Source organism: Rhinatrema bivittatum, chromosome 10 (assembly GCF_901001135.1).
Source record: "Rhinatrema bivittatum chromosome 10, aRhiBiv1.1, whole genome shotgun sequence".
NCBI lineage: Eukaryota > Metazoa > Chordata > Amphibia > Gymnophiona > Rhinatrematidae > Rhinatrema > Rhinatrema bivittatum.
The window spans coordinates 24756541-24783776 of NC_042624.1; the positions used below are offsets into that span (position 1 = coordinate 24756541).

Genomic DNA, 27236 nt, shown 5'->3' on the forward strand with positions numbered 1-27236 from the left:
GTTCTAGATGTCTCGTTCTTTGCAGGAGTTTGTGTTAGTTCACAAAATAGCAGTGGAGGGATATATTTTGCTAAGGTGACACCAGAATTTGAATTTTGTTTTTCATGTTAGTTGTAATGTGAATCGCCCTAGCTCTGCGCTGCACCTGTTCTGATGATTAATTATATTTTATTGTATTTATGAAGATTTCTGGTTTTCTACAAAAATGGTTCATGAAAGAATACATTGATTTTTGTTTTATTACATGATTGGATCTGATTGTTTTCTTTGCTTTTACATGATATACTTGTGCATTTATAAACTGCAATAAATATTAAATAAATTCTGATTAATAAGGAATTTTTAATGCTGGTAAGTGCTTGAAATAGTTGAGGTAAATTATATTAAAATTTCATACATGATACACAATGGCTGTTGCAAATTAATTAGAAAGCCATTGTAGGGTACAGTATATGGCATCAGATCTGCATGCCTGTAGCCCACCCATGTTAACCTTGTGCCCACCCAAAAAATCAATTCTGGCTCCACCACTGCCTTGAGGACTTTGTGGCTGGAAATCTGCTGAGGAGCAGTGGAGAGAGAGCTCCCTCCAGTACAGCTGAGGATCATTCAGGAGTGTAAGGGACGCCAAAGCTTATGGGAGCACTCGTTCTTGTTGGAGAAGTATTGTAAGATGGTGAGTGTTGCTTGGCTGGTGTTCTTCAGTGGCGTCTTAAAGAAGAGAGAGACCTTTCTGGACAATGAGTAACTGTAACGATGGTGAGGGTTATTTGTGATTTGAGTCAGAGGCTGGTTTTGGTGTTTTTTTTTCAGTTTTTCATTTGTGTTCTGACTTTCTAGACTCTGAAATTTGGACTCTGCAGTAGGGGTTTTTTGTTTTCCTATTTTGGAACAGCAGTTTCGGTGTGGACTCCTGTTTGTGTGTGAGACCTGCCTTGGGCCCCACAGCAATTGCTATTCCGCAGTGGCAAACCATCCTGGTTTCAGGGCTGCAGACGGACATTTCCCTGCCCTGCAGTGCCTGACGATAACCCCCAGCAAAGAGAGGGAGGGGGGTGGGGGTGGGATTACATATCGTCCATGTGTTGTGTAAGATTGAGCAGCTGGCTTGTGCAAGATCTTCCTAAACAAACTCCAGTTTATTCTGGGATCAGCTTTTTATCAAATTGTGATGCAATGTGAGTCTGTCTGTATGAGCTTTTCCAATTCTTTGTACAAAGGGAAACAGGTCAAAAAATATTGGCTTCCAATGAGTGTTTTCCAAGCCTGACTAGTGCCAGTGCTTTGGCTTTTAGGATTTTGTGAGGTCCACTTGAGTTGTAGGGGTGGCAATAACCAGTTTTGATTTGTTCCATGCAGACTGCCCCTTTTATTATTCTTCAGTGATTTAATGCAAGCATCAAGATTAACCATTGTGAGTTCAGACCCTGTTCCACTGTGGTGCATCCCATGTACCCTTTTGTTCTGACCGAGGAAACGTTACAGCCTTTCAAGGTCCTTCGAGGCTGTTTGGAGGTCTTCTGACACCTTCCAGTAAGCGTATCACACTGCCACACAGGCTGGGGGTGTTCACAAAAAATAAACCTTTACTGGAGTATTGCGGCAGCTGAATAAAATCAGCGGAGGGCACAGTGGAGAAGAGCGCAGTCTGTACAGAATGTGAAAAATTACTGTCATTACATAATCTTCACGTGCTGGGGGTTTCTTTCCCTTGCTGCTCACTAGCTCTGAGGTGCTCTTTGGAGCCGGGGACCTTTCTGGGCTCTCCCCCTTTTGGTACCTGCGTTCTGGTGCGCAGATCTCGGCAGTCCATCAGCTGAACCGGATCACTCTCCTGAACAAACAACTGTCTGCTGACTCCTTCCAAGTAGATCTCGCAACCCTTGCTCTGATTCCAACCAGAAATCCATTCTGCAAACCTTCAGTGAAATGCAAGGAGTATGGGAATAACTCCCCTTTCACGATTCTTCTCCTCTCTTGGTTCTCTTAATCTCAGGATCCTCCTTGGAGCCCAGGAAATCTCCCTCTGCCTGGAGAGCTCCAGCCTTGAGCCTCAGAAAACCTTCTCTGGACTTGGATGCAAGAGGACAGGAAACAAACTGGGGTCTTGAGTTCTGTTAAGTCACACTCCTTGACAAGACGCCTCCTGCTGGAGAACATCGGGGAACTCTACACAGTTCTACTCTCTCTGGCCTCCAGCATCTGGGAAGACTCTGATGTCTTTAGCGAAGGGACGTTTTGTTGGCACCTTACATGAATTTGGTGAATTCATGTTGAGTGGGTGCTTTGGCGCCCTACATGCTGTATATACACTGGTGCACCATTTGGTTGGATACCATATTTAGCTTTTTGGGGTAGCACTGCTGAGTTTGGACTTAGAAAACCCCAACATGAGGACTGGATTACCATCAGCCAGTCAGACCTTTTCAGTGCTGCTCTATAATGGTCAAGGCCAGGGCCTTCTCCTAGGGTGGCAACTTCCTCCTCAGACTCTTCCTTCTAGTTTAAGCTTCTCTGTAGCTTATGGTGTCAGCCTAGGTATGTCGTTTGTTCTGCTATTTCCATGTATAAAATAATAAAGACTTACGGGGATGTTTTCAGTACTGAGTTCCAGGATTTTCATCGTTTTGATCAGAAATGTTTCCCTTTTAGCCCTGGTGAAGAAATGCTAGCATCCTTAACATTCCCAGCAAGCGCAGGACAGGAAATACTGAACTTGGGGAAATGTTAAAGATTTCCCAAGCTCCATTTATAATATAATGAAACTTTTTTACATGGGGTATCCAAGTAGCTTAATGCAGATAATCAGAAGCACAGAAAAAAAAGGGGGATTAAAAGAGAAAAGTCCCTCCGAAACTTGACAACTAATATAGCATCTGCAGAAAAATGTGGGGAATACCACAGAGTATATGTGTGTACCTTCCTGTCATGATATATATTTAGGTATTGACAGTGACAAGTGTAATATATTTTGTGAAGCGCATATACATCAGGGCTTCCCAACCCTCACAATTGGTCAGGTTTGCAGGAAAGCAACAGCAAATATCCATGAAATAAATGTGCATATATCGAGTCTCGAATGCATGCAAATTTCTCTCATGCATATTCAGTTATGGCTATTCTGCAAACGTGACTGGTTGCGGGAGTCACCAGGACAGGTACAAGAAACCCTGCTGTGTACAGTGCCTTGTGTTTCTGGAGCCAGTGAGGCACAAGGTGGGGGGAAGCTGGGAAATGGAGTCTTTCTATGTCAGGAGCATACAATTCTAGTTAATAGGACCCAATTGTATCAGGACTAATGCAGCTAGGTCTGACTTTTTTTTTTTTTTTAAGGTAGCCAAAATATGCAAATGCACTCTGGTTCTTAGACCAACTGCATGGAAATATTTCTCATGAATATTCCCTCATGGACAGTGTGGCAAGCAGACCTGTTTGTGGGCTACAAGGAATGGAATTGTGCACCTCTTCTCTGACCATATCTGCAAATGGCATCTCAGCCAATGGAGATCCTCGTTGTTCTAGAGATTTCTCTCTCTCAGTACCAGCTAGTTTTCATTCACTGGCTGAAACATTTCTTCTCGTGAGTTGCTCAGACTCCATTCCCCCATGTGCATCCACACCTGAAAGTTTTAAACCACAGTAACTCTGAAGCTTGTCTTGTAATAAAAAAAAAAAGCATTTGGACTTTTCCCGTTTATTAGAGGTTTGCAGTACAATGCAAAGGAGAGTCCTTGCCAGTCCAGCAGAACAAAATATACTTATGTAACTGAAGCCCAGAGCTGCTCTACTCCTTTCATTGCTGCGTGACTGAAATCCTGTACCAACACGAAAGATCTCCATTTCTAAACTGCATCCTTGCCCAGCAGGCAACTCTTCCACTGGACGTCTAGTGGTGGTTAGCAGTGTTATCCCACCTTTCCAGTGGATGACAAAATTAAGATGCAGGAAGCTCTTCACTGGGTTGTACAGTTTAGAAGTCTAAGGATAGGGGAGCTCTTCCAGTCTCTCTATCATTTTGGTTGCCCTTGTTTGAACTTTTTCCAGTTCTGCTATATCTTTTTTTTTTTTTTTTTTGAGATGTGGCGACCGGAATTTTACACAATTCCATCTACAGAAAGGCCAAGAAAGGAAGCAAAAGAGCAAAGACTAAGCAATATTTTTGATTCTTTACTATCCAACTAGTGCTCTACTTAAATATCTAAGGACCTGTTACTCGCCATTATGTTCATCTGTGTAGGGTTCTAGGAGTGACCAAATCCCCTGACTGACCAGTTTGAGTAAATGATGCAAGACAAATACTATGCTGTTTATTTTGATCTATTAGCTTTCCATTGCATTACCTTTAGAATATATACATAAGGAACAATGCACGCCAGCCTCGTGCAGTTAGCTCCAAATGTCTCAGCGAGAATTACCATCTTTAACCAAAACCTCTTTCTTCCTTTCAGCTCGCAGAGCTTTCCCCATGTCGTATGCATCTTTGTTCATCCCACACAACTTAGGAGACTAAAGGCCCAAATCCTCTGTTCTTTTCCCATGAACTTGGGGGCCTAATTCAGGAAGGCTTTTCTCCCATTCTGTATGTAGCCCCCTCCCCCACCCCTGCTTCCAACATTCGATATCAAAAGGGGAATTTGGAGGGATTCTTTCCTGGCAGGGAGAAGCTGAACTTCAAGGCCGTGCTGGTGTCTATCAGGAACTCGTCACCAATGTCCAGACATCACACTCCACATAGAAATATTATTCTTTAGGATAACATTTCTATTTTACTGTAAATAAACTTCTTTGATTGATATGATTTCACTACAATACATCTGTTGGGAGAGGAGTCCAATACTCCATTTGTAGTCTACTGTACCTCTAAAGTTGACTCATTGGCTTAAATCCTATGCAAGGAGTAAATATAGACTCATATCTACTTGCTAAGATGGCCAGATTGCTTTAACTTGAAAGGTCTTGGGATTACTGCTGGGAATCTGTGCACTTTTCCCTATTCCACCTTCGCTGTTTCCGAAATGGACAACGTTTATAACAGTACATTCTAGCACAACTCCTTCCAACCCCTGAAGAGCCTAGCTCTTGGTTTCTCATACTGCAAATTGCATGCAAACTCTTCTCTCTCATTAGTTGTAGCAGATGAGTCCACCTCCTCGCTGAAGACTTTCTTCTAAGAAATCTCGCTCTCTCTCTTTCCCTCTAGGACCATTCCATTCTAGGATCATGCAAGGGGAGGTTGTAGGTCTGGAAAATACCATTATAATCCATGTACTAGGGAATTTAGCTAGTGCGGAGCAGTCTGTGGGAAACTATGTTCACAATCGGACCCAAAGAACAAGAAAAAGGCTTCACTGAATCAGTTTTCAATTGCCTTTTTCCAAAAGGACTGTACTTATGCGAAAAATTATTTATCAAATAAGGCTCTAAGATTGTTTGTGTTTTATTCCTGGACACACTCATACTGGCAGCTCTCCATATTTCACATATCTGTCTGAAGTGAACTAGTCTGTGCAAATATTTACTTCTAATTTAGCTGTTCTCATGACTGTATTTAGCAGTCTGGCACATGGTATTTAAAGCTGGTAACCATTCGAGCTGAAAGTCCCTAAACCTTTTTCTGAAACCCTCCTGACATAATGCGTCCTGTAAATATCTTGATTCTCCAGTTGTTATAACCCGACCGATCTTTTATATACATCTTGATATTTATATTGATTAAGAGCTGCAACATTTGATAGAATGCTTTTCAATATTTCTGCTTCCTTATGACCCCAGCTTTGGACATTTCATTAATGTTCTGTAGAGGATTACTGCTTTCCATCAAGAGATATCCCGAAAGCTTAGTGCTGCCTGAAACCCTGCGAGAGACAATCGGGTTCTATAGCCTGGGACTAGTTAATTGTGCTGTTGAGCAGCTGCTATCAGTCTGAACACGGGCACAGGATAAAAGTAGCCTCTTGTACACTCATTGGCACGTGACTATACATTTTTTTTATTTTAGGGAAGGACCGTGGAGAAGGGAGAGGAACTCACTGGCAGAGCATATGACGTTTGCTCTCATTGCTTTAATGCAGATGTGGGCCATCATACTGTCAGCTACTCATTGCAGACTCGCATAGTGGGCAAGGAGTCTAGATTTAGAAAGACAGCCATGTCATCGTCATTGGTCATTGGGCCAGCAGTCAAGCACATTCTGACATATTTTTTGGATGCCGAAGGAAACACCTTTTCCTGTGTTTTAAAACTCATGGCTTTAGTTTCATTAAATCAAATTATCTATTATACTCCCCTTTGTTAGATCACCATAGGTTTACAAGTGTCATCCTTAAATTTAGATACAATAGAGCTGTATGCAATTTTATTTGCCAGTGTTATTGATTATCAAAGAAAAGATTGGAACCCAGGTAGAATCCCTGCTTCCGGGTTCTGATCTAGAACTAAAATTTCTCCAGATTTTATAAATGATCACAGTTGCTAAATGTAGCATACTAAAAAATAAAAGATGATCCTCTTTGTAGTGGAGTTATAGATAAAAAAGAACTAAAATAAACCATCAGTCATATTTCATTCTCATTTCTCCTCCCACATAAAGATCAAGGGCTGAACCATTAAGGCTGGCAGATAAGGTGGCTACTCCTACAGCAGAATGCAAGACCTCGTGGTCTCCTACTTCCTATTGTAACCCTCTTTTCATGGTTTTCACTGTTTCCAAGGTCACACAAAAGAATTTTATTTTCTGGGCTGTCTTGAATACCAATCTCTCCCCTCTCACTTACCCCCAAGGTGTGGGTTCTTTCTGTGGGGGTGAAGTCTGTTGTCCTTGCCCCAGGCACTGGTGTGTGTGTGCTGGGACTGTGATGTGGTGCTGCTGGGACAAGCAGGTTGGATACTGCTCTGGGTGTTCAAAATACATTTACTGATTCTTTTAAAAGTTAATGCCTAATAATAAATCCAAATATGGGAGTTTACAGCTGTCTTTATTTACGCTCTCTCGCTCTTGTTCTGGTAGGTGTCCTGTATCTCAGTTTCCTTGGATGGAGCTTGTCGCTTATTCTCTCAGTGCATAACATGTTCAGATGGCTAGGGAAAATCCTACTTGTGGGGAATTCCCTGAATCCCAGAAATAAATCTACCTGAGTCCAAATGTCAAATCTCGGTCACCTAGCCAGTATCCTTGTCCCTTGGGGTGGAGATCCTGTTGAAGGTCTCCTGATCTTCCTCCTCTTTCCTGAACTTCCAATAGATGTGACTTCTCTGAAGGAAAGGTCTGATGTCTGCACATAAGAACCAGGCTTCTGCAGCTCCGGCTACCACGTTAAGAGGGCTGGATCAAAACTCCTCCTTACAACTAAGTAGAAAAACCTATCTAGCCAAAATCTCATGCTGGGTAAGGCTGTCACTGTTCTTGCTTCCTCTAGGAAGTAGGGAGCTCACAGGTCTTCAGCCCCTGGTCTCTGGATCCGGGGCTTGTCCCTCACCAAAGGGTCAAGGGATTTTCCCAGTACAAAACAACTTCTAAATAGCCAAAACTCATCAGTCTTTTGCCCAAAAGTGAGGCAGATCCTCCAAATCAAAAAGACTCCACTTGCTCCTACCTTAGCTCCCTCTCCAAGAGGACCGAAGACTGCCATTCACAGACAATCTCAAGGGGAGGTGCTGCATCAGACTGGCTTCTTCCACTAAGCTGTAAATTCTATGGGCAAGGATCTAGGGCCATCTAGATAGCCAGATACGTTATTCATCTAATTCAATCCGGCCCGGGAATGTTCCCAACAAGCTCCTTTCTTGCTCAGCAAAATCTCAGCCGTATAATGATTTAACTGGATAAACAAGGGGAATATTCAAAACTTGCTATTTAGATGGGAAGAGTATAATGATAGGAGTATACTACTGACCACCTGGCCAAAATGATGACAGACGAAGAAATGCTAAGAGAAATCAGGGAAGCTAACCAATTTGGCAGTGCAGAAATAATGGGAGATTTCAATTACTCCAATATTGACTGGGTAAATGTAACATCAGGACTTGCTAGAGACATAAAATTCCTGGATGGAATAAATGACTGCTTCATGGAGCAATTGGTTCAGCAACCGATGAGAGAGGGAGCTATTTTAGATCTAATTCTTAGCGGAATGCAGGATTTGGTGAGAAAGGTAAGGGTGGTGGGGCCATAATAATATCAAATTTGAACTAATGACTGGAAGGGGAGCAAATGTGCCTGATACTTCACTTTCAATGCATATCCAGCATGGCTCTCTGCTTCTACAGCAGGGGAGAAAAAAAACAAACAAAAAAACCAACAAGAGCTGTACAACATAGTCTAGGTAAAACAAATAAGCATGGGTGTAGCTTGCTTATCGCGGCGGTTACTGCCCCTACTACCCCTAACTAATCAAGCTAGATATTTCACTTGCATGCAGCTCCATCACTGCTCTCTACATTAATGGTGGGGGTGGAAGGGGAATAGAACAAGGAGCTAAGAGTAACAGATAAGAATGAGAGAAAAAATGTGTGAGGCTTGCTGGGCAGACTGGATGGGCCATTCGGTCTTCTTCTGCCGTCATTTCTATGTTTCTATGTTTCTATGTTTCTAATATGTAAATCTATATCTAACACTGAATCTTCAAAAGGGAAACTTTGATAAAATGAGGAAAATAGAAAAATAACTGAAAGGCACAGCTGCAAAATTAAGTGTACAGCAGGCATAAACATTGTTTAAAAATACAATCTTAGAAGCACAGTCCAGATGTATTCCACACATCAAGAAAGATGGAACGAAGGCAAAATGATTACCAGCATAGTTAAAAGGTGAGGTGAAAGAGGCTATTTTAGCCAAAAAACATCCTTCAAACATTGGAAGAAGAATCCATCTGAAGAAAATAGGAAAAAGCATAAGCATTGTCAAGTTGAGTGTAAAATATTGATAAGGCAGGCTAAGAGAGAATTTGAAATCAAATTGTACATAGAGGCAAAAACTCATCATAAAAACATTAAAAAATATATCTGAAGCAGTAACTCTAAGGAAGTCGGTTGGACCGTTAGATGACCAAGGGGCTAAAAGGGAATCTTAAGGAAGAGAAGGCCATTGCAGAAATACTAAATGAATTCTGTTGCTTCTGTGCTTACTAATGAGGATGTTGGGGAGATAATGGTTCCGGAGATGGTATTCAAGGGTGATGAGACAGATGAACTCAACCTGGAAGATATAGTAGACCAGATTGACAAACTAAAGAGTAGCAAATCACCTGGAGGAACTAAAAAATGAAATTTCAGATCCGGGGGTGGTCCATGAAACTATAGACCAGTGAGCCTGACTTCAGTGCTGGGAAAAATAGTGGAAATGATTCTAAAGCTCAAAATCACAGAGCATATAGAAAGACATGATTTAATGTTACTCAGTCAACATGGATTTACCCAAGGGAAGTCTTGCCTCACAAATTTTCATTTTTTGAAGGGGTTTATAATCATGTGGATAAAGGTGAACGGGTAGATGTAGTGTATTTGGATTTCAGAAGGCGTTTGACAAAGTCCCTCATGAGAGGCTTCTAAGAAAATTAAAAAGTCATGGAATAGGAGGTGATGTCCTTTCGTGGATTACAAACTGGTTAAAAGACAGGAAACAGAGAGTAGGATTAAATGGACAATTTTCTTATTGGAAAAGGGTAAACAGTGCCTCAGGGATCTGTACTTGGACCGGTGCTTTTCAATATATATATGAATGATCTGGAAAGGAATATGACAAGTGAGGGTTATCAAATTTACGGATGACACAAAATTATTTAGAGTAGTTAAATCACAAGCAGACTGTGATACATTACAGGAGGACCTTGCAAGACTGGAAGATTGGGCATCCAAATGGCAGATGAAATTTAATGTGGACAAGTGCAAGGTGATGCATATAGGGAAAAATAACTCTTGCTGTAGTTACACAATGTTAGGTTTCATATTAAGAGCTACCATCCAGGAAAAAGATCTAGGTATCATTGTGGATATTGCATTGAAATCTGCTCAGTATTCTAAAGGCAGTAAAAAAAAAAAGCAAACAAAATGTTAGGAATTTGTTAGGAAATGATTGGTGAATAAAACGGAAAATATCATAATGCCTCTGTATCGCTCCATGGTGAGACAGCACCTTGAATACTGTGTACAATTCTGGTTGCTGCATCTAAAAAAAGATATAGTTGTGATGGAGAAGGTACAGAGAAGGGCTACCAAAATGATAAGGGGGATGGCACAGCTCCCCTATGAGGAAAGACTAAAGAGGTTAGGACTTTTCAGCTTGGAGAAGAGACGACTGAGGGGGAATATGATAGAGGTGTTTAAAATCATGAGAGGTCTAGAATGGGTAGATGTGAATCGGTTATTTACTCTTTCAGATAGTAGAAAGACTAGAGGGCACTCCATGAAGTTAGCATGGGGCACATTTAAAACTAATCGGAGAAAGTTCTTTTTTACTCAACGCACAATTAAACTCTGGAATTTGTTGCCGGGGGATGTGGTTAGTGCAGTTAGTATAGCTGTGTTTAAAAAAGGATTGGATAATCAAGTTGATTTAGAAAATAGCCACTGCTATTACTGGCATCAGTAACATGGAATAGACTTAGGGGTAGATCTTAAAGTACGCACGCGCCTACTTTTGTTTGCGCAACCGGCGCAAACAAAAGTACGCCGGATTTTATAAGATACATGCGTAGCCGCGCATATCTTATAAAATCCGGGGTCGGCGCGCGCAAGGCTGTGCAAAATTGGCAGCCTGCGCGCGCCAAGCCACTCAGCCTGCCTCCGTTCCCTCCGAGGCCGCTCCGATTTTGGAGCGGCCTCGGAGGGAACTTTCCTTCCGTCTCCCAGGGCAAGACGGGAGCTGTGTTTGGGGGGGGACAACACAGTAACTGTTTGCACAGGGCAGCAAAAATGATTATATATAAGTGGCTAACTTTGGTCGGGCCCTAGGGCTGCAGCAGGTAACCAGCTAACTCCTCTCCTCCGCAGAACGCCTCCTGCCCGCCTCCACCTTATCTGGCTAAATTCTGGCAGGATAAGGCTTGAATATAGCTAGGTAAGCCATTTAGATGGATAGCTATTATGTTGTTCATCTACATTTTATTTATTTATTTAACGTGTTTTGTATACCATCATTGGGTTTCGCCATCAGAACAGTTTACAGCAATCGTGAAACCAGGTTATATAAACATCTATCACAGCAAATTGTCATAAAGGTGGATTATAGTTTTGGGGTTTGTGTATTAGTTGATTACATATAAGAATTATTATATACAGCAACGTTATTACATACGAAGAGTTGCTACATACAGCATTGGGGTTAATAAGTGAGGAAGAAAGGAATGTGTATAGGTTGGATGAGTTATACAGTTGGGTCAGTAACGACAGGAGTTTAAAAAATGGCTTTTGAATATGGCCCTCCTAAATATTGAAATAAACCTCATGAGGTGCTGAGGGAAACAGTGCTCAGTCAAACCTTTTAGTGAGAGGCAAGCCCTGCAATAAGATACAAAAGTCATTCCAATGTATTTATTTATCAGCTTTGTGCATTCATATAAGTAACGGTCTTTTATTGTAGCCTTGTTAGATTCCACTTGTTTACAAGTCTACTTGAGATGTTGATGTGTTACCTTCTGATGGGAGGAGATGCACTGATCTGTATAAACACTCTCATATTCCAGATTAGGAATCAGAAGATTGGCTCATTTATATTAGTATAATAAACTTGGATTCAAGTTTTTGATTCAAGACATGCCTATTTGTCACTGACTCTCCCATTATATTTTACCATTGATTTTCATCTAACCAGATGATCTTTCCCTTTAAGCCTGTTACAATAGTAGTACTAAGTAAAGTCTTTAAATTATCATCCTAATACCTTCTTGGATCTGCTCCTTCTGTTTTTAATTTTGATTTATTAATTTTTTATGTTATTTATTTATTTACCATTTTTCTATACCGAACTTCATGACAAGCTTCATATCAGGCCGGTTTACATCAAACTTGGGGGTTAACTGAACTTATATGTACTTATATTTTCACTCTTCTATGGTATTATGACTGTGGGCCTTGTTTGTAAAATTCTTTGGCATCATTATCCATCTATTTATCTTGTGCTTACATTTCATATGATACCTGCAGAGGACTCTAAGAAAGGGCTTGATTTACTTAGATTTTGTTAGAATTTGGAAAAGTTTCATATGAATTTTTAATTACTGGATGTTCTATTTATCAGTGTTTTAGAAATATTATAATTTTTATTTGTATTTTTTTAGGTTTTACTGTTACAATTTATATTTCTTGATTTTATTATTTGATATTTTAAGAGGAATGGTGATAATTCTGTTTTTCCATAGTTGCACTGCATACAGAGTCTGGCTTGTTGCAGTTTCCAGTTCAGTTTTTGTCTGCATGTTTCTATTTACATTATATGATTCTTTATTCAGTATTTGGTGAGGGTCTATCTGTGTTCTGCATGTTTGAACAAGGAGAGGTAATCTGCTAGCATGTAGTCTATATAAGGATCTATAGCAATTTGGCTTGTTCTGTTTTCTTAATAGGAGGTATATTGGTGTTTTAGGGCCTGTTGTAATTTACAGTGTTGTCTTTTCATAGGTAAGTTGTTACTGTTTGAGTGCTAGCAGTTAATGATGTTTTGGTATGGGAGTTTACTACATTATAATTCAGTTTACTCATGGCTTTCTGCGTGCCAAGCTCACACCCAACAAATGTTAGAATAGGCCTAATACCATATGGGTTTGAAATGCCTTTTTTAAAACTTTTATTTGCAAGGTTTTCTGGATGGCACCACAGCAGTGCACATTGTTGTAACTGATATTTGTACCTCAGAATGTCCTTGTTCATGTAAAATCTGGCATTACAAATGTACAGTTTTTAATTGTGTGTGAGGAAGGCAGACCCCTAGTGGTTGGATTGGGGTCTGTTCTGAAGGGAGCCCAGGACTGACACTGCAATGCCTGGAGTAAATAAGTTGGGAGGGGATATAAAATAAGGGGAACAAAGATCCTCAGTAGTTGTGCACGTAGGCTCCTGGCACCAGGATCTCTGTCTTGGTTCTGACTGAGTTGGAAGCCCAAAGGAGCCAGAGGAAACTGCTGGGTGAAAATAAAACTCAAAGCCCCCTCCATTTAACAGTTTCCCAGCTCTTGGTGTCGTATGTTGTGTTCAGAATGAGAGCGCACTTTTTCCCTTGGCCATAGGTGCCACATGGCCTGGCTGCTTGTTTCTCTTTGATTTGTCGCATCTTGTTCCTGCCTTTTGCTTCCCTTATAGTCCACCTTTAGGTTTTTACATTCTCCAGCCCGCAGCACTGGATCACTGACTGCATTCTGAGTTAGTTAAAGAGCCCATAATTAGATTTTAGGCACCCTACATACAGTGCATTACAGTAATCTAAGGAAAAGATGATAAATGCTTGAATGACAATGCGAGAGTCTGACCTCATCAAATATATTTCAATATTCTAAGCAGCCGTAGCTTATAGATAGCAGATTTCAATATCACATTCAGCTGGAGCTTTAAAGACAACTGTGAATCAAAAAGAACTCCCAAGTTGCAAATCCAATATGAAATATTAAGTGAGACCCCATTTATGAAAAGCGTGGGTATTTTAACTTAAGCAGCAGTACGGACTGAAAGATTCAGGTGTTTTGGGGTGCCCTGTTATTTCGGTTTGGTTGAAACAAACGGAACTGAAAATCAATAAACCTTTTATTTTCAAATTGAGATTAAACAAATGCACATCCTTGGAGTCTTAGTCTTTCAATTGCTAACGGACTTTGTTGTGTGATATTAATAAATGATCTAAAATAGAGACTTAAGTTATATTGCTTTGTCTTCTCCATGAGCTTCAGATCATATTTACTCCTTTTGTATGTAAAAGCCAATTCCCTCCCCTCAGTTCATCAAAATACCTCAGCTTCTTGCTGATTTGCATTATATTCCTTAGATAAAATAAGTTTTTGCAGTTTCTGCAAGTTTTTGTTAGCTGTTTCCACTGTTATGGACCTGAATAAATTGGGGCCTTTTTGACTCTTTATTTCAGGACACTGTTGCTATGATGAAGGGCACGTATTTTTTTTCATTCTAGATTTACGTAAGTGAACAAGCAATAAAACAACTTAGGACAAAAAAAGAAAGTAGATTGAGGAAGAAGACCAAAAGGATGCAACCCAGAACACAGTCGTAGTAGGCCAGCTGATATTTTGAGGAAAGCAAAAGTTCTGACTACATCTTTCAGCTGCTGTACAGTCACATTCGTTTCCATGAATGACGAATGGGTTATGAACATAACCCTGCTAATCTTTTGGTGCATTACTGCACAGTTACCTCAGGTTGTCCGATGAGCTTATGAACGGATCTCATCTACAGATATTTACAGTGTGCTGCGCCATGGGTGAAGAGGTGATTTACCTAGGGTAAACATCATGACGTGGAAATCACAGGGCAGGCACACAGAGACACAGAATCATGGAGCTTGACGGGCTGGTGCCTGCTGTTACTATTCACATTTAAGTTTCTGACAAATTGTTCCAGGTTTTCCAATCTTCCCTTATTAGTCATAAAGGAAGAAACAAAATAGAGGATGGAAAGGATGTGAGTGAAATTCCTGATGGACCTAAACAGTTTTTGCACAAAGGGGTCGCAGGTCAGTTGAAGCAGTAAAGCATTGTGAAGCTGGCCTTTACAACAACATGTAATAATAAACAACTCAGGAATGTCCTATTGCTCGCCTGCTTGCGGATGAGAGGGGAGGGGGAAGGAGGTTGGATCCCATCATCATACAAGGATTTTTTTTCTCTTTCTCTTGAGGATTATATTAGCACTTGTAAACTGAAAAGAAGAGACACAGACTGAGCTCTCTGCGGACTGAAAGGATTCGCTGGTTGTTGTAAATATTGACATAAACTGGTAACAGAAAATGCACATCTGCACTGAATATTGTCACCCGGCATGTCAAGCGGTCTCATGTTTTCCACCCCAGCTCTTGATTAGAATCCAGAAAGGAATAATGCACTCTCAGTTTCCTATAATTTTAGAGCAGGCTCCCTTCAAAGCTTATACTTGCTAAATGCAGCTGTAGCTGCCCAGCCAGTGGCGCATTGGGAAATCCTGGCTCTGCTTCATATAAACAAGTTTTGAAACGGCACTAAATTTGGAAAAGAATTAGTGGAACTCATTGCTCAAGGACTCTGATCCCTCTGAAAGTAAACATGTTTTGGGCCATATTGTATCTAAGGGGCATTGGCTGCCTGCAAAATTACTTTGTGTAACTAAATAAGGAGGTAGACATATTTTTTTTTCCATTTAGTTAAATTATGTAATTAACTTTTCTCTTAAATTGTAACTTTGGTCCCTCTATTTATTTGTTTTTTTTGCATACAAAGCCATGATGGCATATTACGGCCTATCCAGTCTGCCCATCCATAACAAGGGAGGGCGCACATTCCCTTTAATTTTGTATTTTCAAATTAAGGTAAGATGCACAAAGTCTGCTGCTGATTAAAGCAGGGCGTCCGTGCAGCTCCATGCTGGAAAACACAGGCCGAGCCTGACCTGGCCACTTTTTGTACAAGTCCCATAAAAGCAGGACTGGCTCCGCCTTCCCCTACTGATGTGGAGCAGGATACGGTAACCGCTGCGTTTCTGTATAAATACAATTATTAATTATTTCCAGTTTTTCTCAGGCCTTCTCAGTTTTCTCAAGCTTTTTTTGACTCCATTCAAAATTTCCAGGAAATGTACCTTTCTATATCCACATCTACATACATAACATAACAATACGTGATACTAGTTATACTTACGCAAAGTAATTAGTCCAGAATCAATCATTCCCTGCTTAGCTTCAGTCGCATGTCTCAGCACAGAGAGGCATTGCCAGTGCAATTTACCAAATAACACATTTTTAACACAGAAACTAAGTCGGTTCATTCTGAAACTGCTAATATTCCCTTTAACTAGGGCAGGGCTTCTGAAATCTACGGGATCCTGGTTTTCAGGCTATTCATAGTGAATATGCATGAGATAAATTTGCATACTTTGGAGCCCCCAGTATGTGAAAATTGACATTGCACATAGTCATTGTGGATAGCCTGAACACCTCCCTGGCGGAGGGGTTTGGGAAGCTCTGAACTGGGGATAGTATTTATATACATTTATCAAATATTTTGCAAGAACATGCAATTATTTATTAAATATTACAAAAAATGGGCAGACATAAAATACATTTTTGTGAAAGTGCTCAGAAGCTATGACAGTTTGTAGCTGTTAAGCACATGGAGAACTGTCCGTTCAGCATGGTTAAAGCTCGCTCTTTGAGTTGAATGTCAAGATGGTACCAGGGGAAAAAAGAATAAAACTACTTTTATCATTTTACTATAGGGGGTGGGAGGGTCCATATTCAGAAGATTTATGTGATTGAAATGTATTTATTTATTTATTTTGAACTTTTATATACCGACATTCATGTGGAAAATTACATATCATATCGGTTTACAATGAAACGGATATTGTATAAAGCATTACATAGAACAGGGGTTATATTGAACTGGGAACCAGAGTATAGTAGGGATGTGAATCGTTTTTGAACGATTAAAATTATCGTCAGATAATTTTAAAATTGTCCTAAATCGTCAGAGTGCACGATACAATAAAAATGCCCCCGTTTTATCGTCATAAATCGTCCTAAATCGTTAAATAGGGCACAGGAATTATTTGGGGGAGGGCGGGAAAACCTGCACACCAAAACAACCCCTAAACCCACCCCGACCCTTTAAAACTAATTCCTTACCCTCCCCCCCCTCCCGAACCCCCCAAAATGTTAAATTACCTGGTGGTCCAATGGGGGGAGGGGGGGTTCCTGGCGCGATCTCCCGCTCTCGGGCCATCGGAGCCATTTTGGCTGCCACTAATTAAAATGGCGTAGATGGCCCGATTAAAAAAAATAAAAAACCCACCCGACCCTTTAAATCGACCCCCCTTAGTCTCCCCCACCCTCCCGACCCCCCCAAAACCTTTTAAAATTTACCTGGTGTTCCAGGGGGGCCTCAGGGAGCGATTTCCCGTTCCCAGGCATCAGCTGCGCTAAAAAAAAATGGCACCGATGCCCCTTTGCCCTTACCATGTGACAGGGTATCCGTGCCATTGGCCGGCCCCTGTCACATGGTAGGAGCACTGGATGGCCGGTGCCATCTTTACTCATCAGCCCCTATTATAGAGTATAGTATAATAGGGGCTGATGCATATAGGGAAAAATAACCCATGCTATAATTACACAATGTTGGGTTCCATATTAGGTGCTACAACCCAAGAAAGAGATCTAGGTGTCATAGCGGATAACACATTGAAATCGTCGGTACAGTGTGCTGCGGCAGTCAAAAAAGCAAACAGAATGTTTGGGAATTATTAGAAAGGGAATGGTGAATAAAACGGAAAATGTCATAATGCCTCTGTATCACTCCATGGTGAGACCGCACCTTGAATACTGTGTACAATCCTGGTCACCGCATCTCAAAAAAGATATAGTTGCGATGGAGAGGGTACAGAGAAGGGCAACCAAAATGATAAAGGGGAATGGAACAGCTCCCCTATGAGGAAAGGCTGAAGAGATTAGGACTTTTCAGCTTGGAGAAGAGACGGCTGAGGGGGGATATGATAGAGGTGTTTAAAATCATGAGAGGTCTAGAACAGGTAGATGTGAATCGGTTATTTCCTCTTTCAGATAATAGAAAGACTAGGGGGGCACTCCATGAAGTTAGCAAGTAGCACATTTAAGACTAATCGGAGAAAGTTCTTTTTCACTCAACGCACAATTAAACTCTGGAATTTGTTGCCAGAGGATGTGGTTAGTGTAGTTAGTATAGCTGTGTTTAAAAAAGGATTGGATAAGTTCTTGGAGGAGAAGTCCATTATCTGCTATTAATTAAGTTGACTTGGATAATAACCACCGCTATTACTAGCAACGGTAACATGGAATAGACTTAGGTTTTGGGTACTTGGTAGGAAACAGGAATCCTGGAAACAGGATGCTGGGCTTGATGGACCCTTGGTCTGACCCAGTATGGCATGTTCTTATGTAAATAATACATTGAATTTGTCAGCTCAGTGTACTATGGCAGTCAAAAAAGCAAACAGAATGTTAGGATTATTAGAAAGGGAATGGTGAATACAACGGAAAATGTCTTAATGCCTCTGTATCTCCCCATGGTGTGAGACCACATTTTGAATACTGTGTGCAATTCTGGTCATCATATCTCAAAAACATAGTTGCACTGGAGAAATTGCAGAGAAGGACGACCAAAATGATAAAGGGCATGGAACAGCTTCTTTATGAAGAAAGGCTAATTAATGATGTTAGAGCTATTCAGCTTGGAGAAGAGACGGCTGAGGGGAGATATGATAGAGGTCTGTAAAATCATGAGACTTGATCTGATACACATTTACTCGTTGTTTATTCTTTCAGATAATACAAGGACTAGGGGGCGCTCCATGAAGTTAGCAAGTAACACATTTGGCGCAAAACTCCTTGTCCTAACACACTTTCTGCCTACAAATCTGCCCTCCATCTTTACAGGAACTCAACCACAAAGGCAAAAAAGGATTTCTATGCTCACAAGATTCACGACCTTACCTTTGACGCAAAAGCACTCTTCTCTTTCGTGGCCGAGTTAACTCAACATAACACACCACCTAATGAACAAGCACACCACCTAATGAACAAGCACAAGCCAAAGCCGATGAACTAGCCCTATTCTTCCAAAGCAAAATCTCCAATCTCCTAACCCTCCTACCCTCCTAGTCCTACATCGCCTACTACCTCCTACCACCTCCTCAGCAAAAGAACCTCGCTGGATGCATTCGAACCTACCACCGCTTCAGAGATCCAGTCTCTATTAAAGAAAATGAAGCCTTCCTCCCATCCCCTCGACCTTATACCGTCAAAACTCCTTCTGCTAATACCTGAAACCATCTCCAAACCACTAGCAGACATCATAAACTGTTCCTTAACACAGGGAATCTTCCCTGACGCCCTAAAAATTGCTTCTCTTAAACCACTACTGAAGAAATCAGACTTGGATCCCAAAAATCCCAACAACTTCTGCCCAATTTCCAACCTGCCTTTCGTAGCAAATATTTTGGAAAAACTGGTCAATTCACAACTCTCAGACTACCTTGAAGATCACGAAATACTATACCCCTCACAATATGGGTTTCGCAAGGCTTTAAGCACTGAAACCCTACTCTTATTGCTAACAGACCACCTCACCATGGATTTGGAGAAAGGACAATCTTTTTTTATTAATTCTCTTAGACCTGTCGGCGGAATTCGACACTGTAAACCATACCATCCTCCTCAATCGCCTATCAGACATTGGAATAACAGGCTCGGCACACACTTGGTTCAAAACATTCCTTTGTAACAGAGGTTACAAAGTGAGAATCAATAACAAAGAATCCCCCCGCTACAATTCCTCGCTAGGAGTTCCTCAAGGTTCCTCACTATCCCCTACTTTATTCAACATTTACCTTCTTCCCCTATGCCAATTGCTAACCAAACTACAACTAAAACATTTCCTATACGCCGACGACGTGCAAATTCTGATACCCATCAAAGAATCTATCACCAAAACACTGGGATAACTGCCTCCGAGCGATTAACAGTCTCCTCGCCAACCTAAACCTAATACTAAACTCAGCCAAAACAGAACTCCTCCTCATCACTCCCGAATACAGCAACTCCCTGCAAATTGCCCCATCTAATACCACTGTCACACAAGCAAGAGACCTAGGAGTAATAATAGACAACCACCTGAATCTAAAAACATTTATCAACAATACTACCAAGAATTGCTTCTACAAGCTACAGGTAATAAAAAGAATGAAACCTCTCCTACACTTTCATGACTTCAGAACAGTCCTACAAGCCGTAATATTCTCCAAGATAGATTATTGCAACTCTATCTTGCTGGGTCTCCCGGCCTCATCCATAAAACCACTTCAGATGCTCCAGAATGCGGCAGCTAGAATCCTGACAAACTCCAGAAGAAGAGACCACATCACTCCTATTTTAAAAAATCTACACTGGCTACCAATACACTTCAGAATTCTACACAAGTCCATGACCATCATCCATAAAACCATCCATTCCCAAGCCCCTCTCAACCTCCAAATCCCCCTCAGACGACACACATCATCCAGACCCATCAGAGAAGCCTACAGAGGGTCCCTGCTCATCCCCCCCTACCAAATCCACACACCATCTACAACTCAGAAATCGGGCCTTTTCCACGGCGGGCCTCTCTCTCTGGAACACATTACCACCAGACCTCAGACTAGAGCCATGCTTATTAGCATTCAGAAAAAGGCTTAAGACTTGGCTATTTAAACAAGCCTTTCCCGAGTCTAACATCCATTAACAGACCATTGCTGCATAATGTAATTACTGCTCATTGTAAATATTTTACTTCAGTATAATTTATTTAACTACTGTCTCCTTTCTCCCCCAGTTCTAGCAACCCTGTTATATTGTAACTTTATTGTTTCTTATGCACTTGTTATATGTACTAAGTTACTGCACCCCGTGTTATCTGTAAACCGGCATGATATGATTGTATCATGAATGCCGGTATAAAAAAAGCTCTAAATAAATAAATAAATAATACATTTAAAACAAATTGGAGAAAATTATTTTTCACTCAACACACAATTAAGCTCTGGAATTCATTTCCAGAGGATGTGGTTAAGACAGTTAGTGTAGCTGGGTTTAAAACATGTTTGGATAAGTTCCTGAGGGACAAATTCATAAACCACTATTAATAATGTTGATTTAGGAACTAGCCACTGCTTATTACTGGCATTAGTAACATGAGATCTGTTTAACGTTTGGGTACTTGCCAGGTACTTGTAACCTGGATTGGCCACTGTTGGAAACAGGAGTGTGACCTAGTTTGGCAACTTCTTATATTCAGCAACTTTAATGCAGTGCCCTGACTTTGGCATCAGAGAGTGAAGACATCAGAGATGTTTCTAAACAAAAATGGGCCTAATATTAATTGCAGAAGAGAGTCAGATTTGTCCCAGCAGCATGCCTAATAGTGAGACTCACTCAGGAGTAAATTGCACTATTGGATTAGGAGATAATGCCAGAAACTTTCATTTTATGACTGGGAAGATGAAGCCCCTGAAAAATGCCAGTTCAAACCCTATTGTCTGGTGCATTTGCTTGCTCTGCATGTTTACCCTGCTTTAGAAATGGGCACTGCTTGCTAGGGCTGGAATGTTCACTGTGCCTCTCCACTTGACACGTGCTCTACCTTTCGTATTAAGGATTTTACAGTCGGCTGCAGCCTGAACGAGAGCGAATCTGTATTTGTTGAAGGGAAAGATTTTTTCCATTTTAGCAGCTCATTGGAGTAAACATTTATTATTGTAGGGAGACCCCCAAATTTGACCCTCCTTATGGTTTCTTGTTGCACAAAATATTCTGGCTGGGGGGAGACCTGGGATTTATCATAGTTGACCTAGTGGAAAATGTTTTGAATGTTTGTACTTCTAGTAATAGTAAATGGCCTTTCATGAGAGGTGATCATTGTAATGTGATGTGTTAATGTGGTTGGGCTGAAGGATGGTGGGTATCCCCTTAAAATCTGGGGTGTGTGCTTGGTGGAAAACAGTTCTGGGAAGTATAAACGTGGGTTTTGCCCTTTCTAGGATGGAGCTGGCAGAGCAAAAGACCTCTAGGATGTAGTGGCCTGGAGTAGCCAGCCTGCAGTCTAGTGGATCTGGGGACCACCCTGGTATGGAATAGGGCCCTGCAGGACTTTTCTCCCCCTGTGGAATAATTCAGCAGTCCAGGCTGGAGGAGATTTCTCCCCCTAGAAAACAAAAAGTGCCCAGGAGAAAAGAGCAGAAATGATCTGAGATGAGCACCCCAAGAAGGATCCAGGGCACGTGGGCTACCTGCAGAAGTGTGGAATGGAACAGTGAGCAGGGAACTGTGGAAGTAATGTGAGTACATTTTAAGGGGGTGGACATCATTTCTTGTAAGAACTGGAGACTAGGGTTTAAGCTGGAGAAGAATCTGAGAAGTTAACTTGGATCCCTTGTGGGGGGGTTTGATTGAGTACTAGGAGAGAGAAATGCCTACAGGTATAAAAAGGGGAGACCTGTATGGCGAGGGGACTGTACCTGTTTATATTCCTGAAAAGTGTGTTGAATGTGGAGTTATGAGATCTAATTGATATTCACGTGAAGGCTGAGAGATTGCTAAGGCCTAATCTGACTGTTGTATCTGATGAATCTTGATTGTTTAGTATGAACATTCTTCACTCTGCTATGCCCGTTATTAGTGCCTGGCTTCAGAAGCAGAAAAGCTATAGCTATGAGTTGGTTATTTAAAAGTTTGTGTCTCTGCTCCTGCACTAAAATGGTAGTGAGAGGGCCCAGAATTCATGGAGAGCAGGAGGAGGAGAGTGTCCCTTCTCCAGCCAGTGGAAGAGAGTGCTGCTTTCTCTATTAAAGGCCACTTGACAGTTGCATGATCTACTACTGAACGTGGGAGGAGAACCCTTGTACAAATAGTTCCCATTGTATAAACCTCAAGATGTGGGTTACATTATTTATGGGGATGATGTCCATGAAATCTATGGAGATAAATGAAGGAGAGAGGCATAGGGTTGCTACCTCACCCCAGAGCAGTTGATCAGACTGATTCAATCCATTGCATGCAGGTATTTGTAATTATGATTTTCCCGTTTATAAAGAAAATCAAAATTACAAATCCAGACTGCATCAACCTATTCAGTTAAGTTGTGTGAGGTGGCAATAGACTAGAGTCACCCTCCAGATCAGGGCTTCCCAGAACTGTGCTGCGAGTCGGGTTCTCAGGAGAGAATGGGTTTCCAATGTATGCAAATTTAACTTATTCATATTCATCGTGAATATCCTGAAAGCCCAACTGGCTGGGGGGGATCCCCAGGACAAGTTTGGAAATCTCTGCTCCAGATGAAATGGTGGTGCGAGGCTAAAGACGTTTTAGAAACAGAAACATGACGGCAGAAAAAAACTGTAGGGCTCATCCAGTCTGCCCATCTGTCCAATTAATTTAGCATTATAATCACTTCCTTAGAGATCCTCTGTATTTATCCCATGCTTTCTTGAATTCTGATAATTATTTTGTCTCCACTTCCACTGGGAGACTGTCCCACACATCCACCCCCTTCTCTATAAAGAAATATTTCCTAAGGTTACTCTTGAGTGTTCCTCCTTTCAACCTCATCACATGACCCTTTGTTCTAGGGCTTCCTTTCCATTGAAAGAAGCCCATCTGTGCATGGAAACCTTTCAGATATTTGAATGGCTCTCTCATATCTCCCCTATCTTGCCTTTCTTCCAGGGTGTACATGTTTAGATCTTTAAGTCTCTCCCCATAAGCTTTAGAATGAAGACCACTGCCCATTTTAGCCAACACCCTCTGGACTAACTCCATCCTCTTTACATCCTTTTGAAGGTGCAATCTCTAGAACTGTACACAATATTCCAAATGAAGTCTCACCAGGGACCTATACAGGGGCAATATCACCTCCATTTTTCTGCTAACAATTCCTCTCCTTATACAACCAAGCATCTTTCTGGCTTTTTCAATCATTTTATCCACCTGTTTGGGCACCTTAAGATCATCAGGTACTATCACCCCCAGATCCCACTCTTCCTTTGTGCTTAGAAGAATTTCACTTCCTATACTGTACCTTTCCTTTGGGTTTTTGTATTCTAAAGGCATTGCTCTAATTTTTTTAGCATTATATCATAGCTGCCAGACCTTATACCATTGCTTGTCCAATCTTATCTTTTCATGGCCCTATTTCCATTTATTTTATTTTAAAATAATTGTATGCCACATAATCCTATGTCCTTAGCGGTTCACATAAAAACATACACTGTACTTAGAAAGCTAAAAGACAAATGACGACATGCTTTCTACATCTTTCATCTCTTTCACTGTCTACCTCTAGAGCTTCTCCTCGTCTCTCTAAGTCAGATCCCATCCCTACTTTGAGGCTCACCTCCAGGATTCCTTTTCTGCAAAGCATTTTACCTCATAGTAATCTCTTCTGCTTTCTTTTCCTGTGACTCCTGCTGTTACTATCTCACGCTCTTCCATTCCCCTTAGGTCACTTTCTTCTTTGCTCCTCGTAATTCCTTTGCATTTTACTTTGGCCCATGACCCTTCTGCGTTGATTCTTTACCATAGTCCACCATGTGATCTACCAACAGTAAATCCTCCATCATACAGTGGCCCAAAAGATTCATTTTCTTTGTTTCTGCTTCATTTCTCACAGAGTTTACATCCTTAAGCACATTGCTCTGGTGCATGAAAGAGTGCTGCATCAGCAACTATTCTGCAAGGAATTGCAAGGGTTTTATTTCTTCATCCATTCCTCCCTTGAGCGTCTTTGGATGCCCATCTGCTCTTATTGTTACTTGCTGTAATGTGGAGCTCTAGCCGCCATATTGTTCCTGGAGAAAGCTGAAGCCTTTAAAGGTTATGATATGTTTTATTGGACCAATGTAAGAATTATCAGAAAATGTTGTGCTTGAACGTCTGGCACTATATTGGGCCCTGCAGATGTTACTTCAGACCTTATAAATGTGGAAGGAATTCTCATGGCCTGCATTCCTCAATCATTTGTAATTTTGAGTTGCGTAGCCTGTCATGATTGTGTTCCACAGCCTTCATACCAACTTTGGAGAGCAGAAAGATGAGGCAGCAAACAGCAGGTTATTGATATCAACTGAAAGAAACTTCAGGTTAACATGCTGCAAATTTATCATGTTTATTGACTTTCTTTACAAAAGTATGGATTATTGTTTCTTTTGTGCAATCTACAATTAAACCCCATTACTTGGGCAAGTCTAAAAATATCCTAAGGGTTTGTGGAAGAGACTGATAAAAGAAGAGAGCAGAGAAAGTTTAATATAATTGGGTATCTTTAATGAAAAAAAAATGAATGTTTTGTTCTTCCAATTTCTTTAAACTTGGATTTAAATCTGCCAACATGGAGACTTGCTGACTTTGTCCAGCCATAGAGCAATCTCCCTTCTACAGATTGGGATGTTGCTTGAACTTGCAATAAGAAGCATTGCAAACAGTGGAGGCCTTAGTTCCTGCAGAATTTCAAGGGGTAAGAGACAATGTCGTAAATATTGGAAGACATTGCTCTGCATGACCCTAGGGGGAACTCACTGAAATCGTCTTTGTGACAGAGGACGCTTGCACTGTTATCAACCCCCGATAGGACCTCATCGGACTCCGAGCCACAAACAGTGACCAGCACTGTCTTCCTGCAGTGTCACGCATTTGGGAGCCTTTCTTCCTGTGGTTACGACTGCAACAGTCAACTTTTAAAAACAAACAAACAAAAAAAGCCAAGAGACTTCTAAAAAGAATCGCTGCCATGTGGCAAAATCTGCTCAGACAGTAGGTCAAAGAGGAGACAGGAACAGTGACTGCAAATGAAAGATAACAGAGTTGTCATATTCTCTTTCAGGAAAAACAGAGGCGTTGATAAAGAACTTCAGCCCTCATTACAAGCGCCAGTATGCCGTGGCTTTCTATAATCAGATACAGAATGAAGTGGAACAGCAACGAGATTCGGTGTCACAGTTTCTGAAGACCAAGGTAAAGGAAGAGGAGGTTTCTTCCATGATCATTGTTGATAGGCGGATGCACGGTGTTATCCAAATCCCATCCTAGGATCTAGCAGGTTGCCTGCGTTTCCCAAGGACAGTGCAGCTGGATTAGCACAGGTGGGGAAGCTTGTACGCAGCAGTACCACAGCTCAAGCATAGCTCGTTACTGTCCGGTTCTGGATCACTCAAGAACCCTGTCCTCTGTGTCGGCTGCCCGGTAGTTTTCTGAGGCTATTAAGTGGTTAGTGAATGGACAGTAACAAGAATTGAATCCTTTGATGGAAGGTGGTAAATTTGACAAGAGATCAATATTTTTAAAATAACCCTACAGAGGCCGATAATCCAAAAAAGCTGAACTCTTAAATGAGGCGCCTAAGTTAGGCACCTATTTTCAGCCAAAATTAGGAGCCTAAGTTTTTGTTTTTTTTTTTTGTTTTTTTTTCTTCAGCTGAAAATTCATAAAAATTTAGGATCCTAAAATATAGGCTCCCAAATTTAGGACAGCTCGTTATTTGCCTAGATCTGGGCCTACTTCTGAAAATCACTTCTAAATTATTTTCTTCAACCTAACTCCTCTCCTATTTCTATTTCTTAAATGTATGTGAAACTAGGCACCTAAATTTAGGAATTCAGCCCTAGTACATTTTCAAAAGGGCCAATTTAAGAAACTAACTTTAAAAATTAGGAACCCAAATCATTTTGAAAATTGACCACAAAATGGATAACTTATCCAGCTAGTTAACCAGCTATCAGCCCGATCCAGTAAAGTCCGTGGGAGAGCGGACTAACGCCCGCTCTCCCGGCGCGCGCACCGGCGAGGGGCCGGTGCGCGCGATCCAGTATTTAAATTAGGCGACGCGGTGCAAACGAGGAAAAGGAGGCGCTAGGGACACTAGCGCGTCCCTAGCGCCTCCTTTTGGCCTGGAGCGGCGGCTGTCAGCGGGTTTGACAGCCGACGCTCAATTTTGCCGGCGTCGGTTCTCGAGCCCGCTGACAGCCACGGGCTCGGAAACCGGACGCCGGCAAAATTGAGTGTCCGGTTTTCGGCCCGACAGCCGCGGGCCGAATTCAAAATTTTTTTTTTTTTACTTTTTTATACTTTTGGGGACCTCCGACTTAATATCGCTATGAAAAGCAGTTTTTACTGCTTTTCTATGCTCTTCCCTGGCGCCGGAAGAAATTAGCGCCGACCTTTGGGCGGTGCTAATTTCTTAGAGTAAAATGTGCGGCTTGGCTGCACATTTTACTTACTGGATCGCTCGGGAATACCTAATAGGGCCATCAACATGCATTTGCATGTTGAGGGCGCTATTAGGTGCCGCGGGTGGGCCGCGTGTTTTCCTCCCCTTACTGAATAAGGGGTAAGGGAAAACACGCGTCCAGAGCAGGGTGACAGTGCGCTCCGACGGAGCACACTTTACTGGATCGACTTGTATGTTGTCTAGGATATTCAGCAGGATACATGTCAGCCTGAAAATCAACTATTTGAATCTAATCTCATCTCACCAGAATATAGCCAGCTAGGTCTAAAG

The 27236-nt window shown here is 41.4% G+C and overlaps 1 protein-coding gene across 1 annotated transcript in view; it reads left to right on the plus strand.

The window, feature by feature from the left end:
- Positions 1 to 27236, plus strand: part of LOC115099991 (protein Niban-like) — a 178184-nt gene that overhangs the window by 50518 nt on the left and 100430 nt on the right. The window contains exon 2 of the mRNA XM_029618115.1: positions 25563 to 25693. Coding sequence (XP_029473975.1) covers positions 25563 to 25693 — 131 coding nt within the window. The remainder of the gene's footprint in view (positions 1 to 25562; positions 25694 to 27236) is intronic.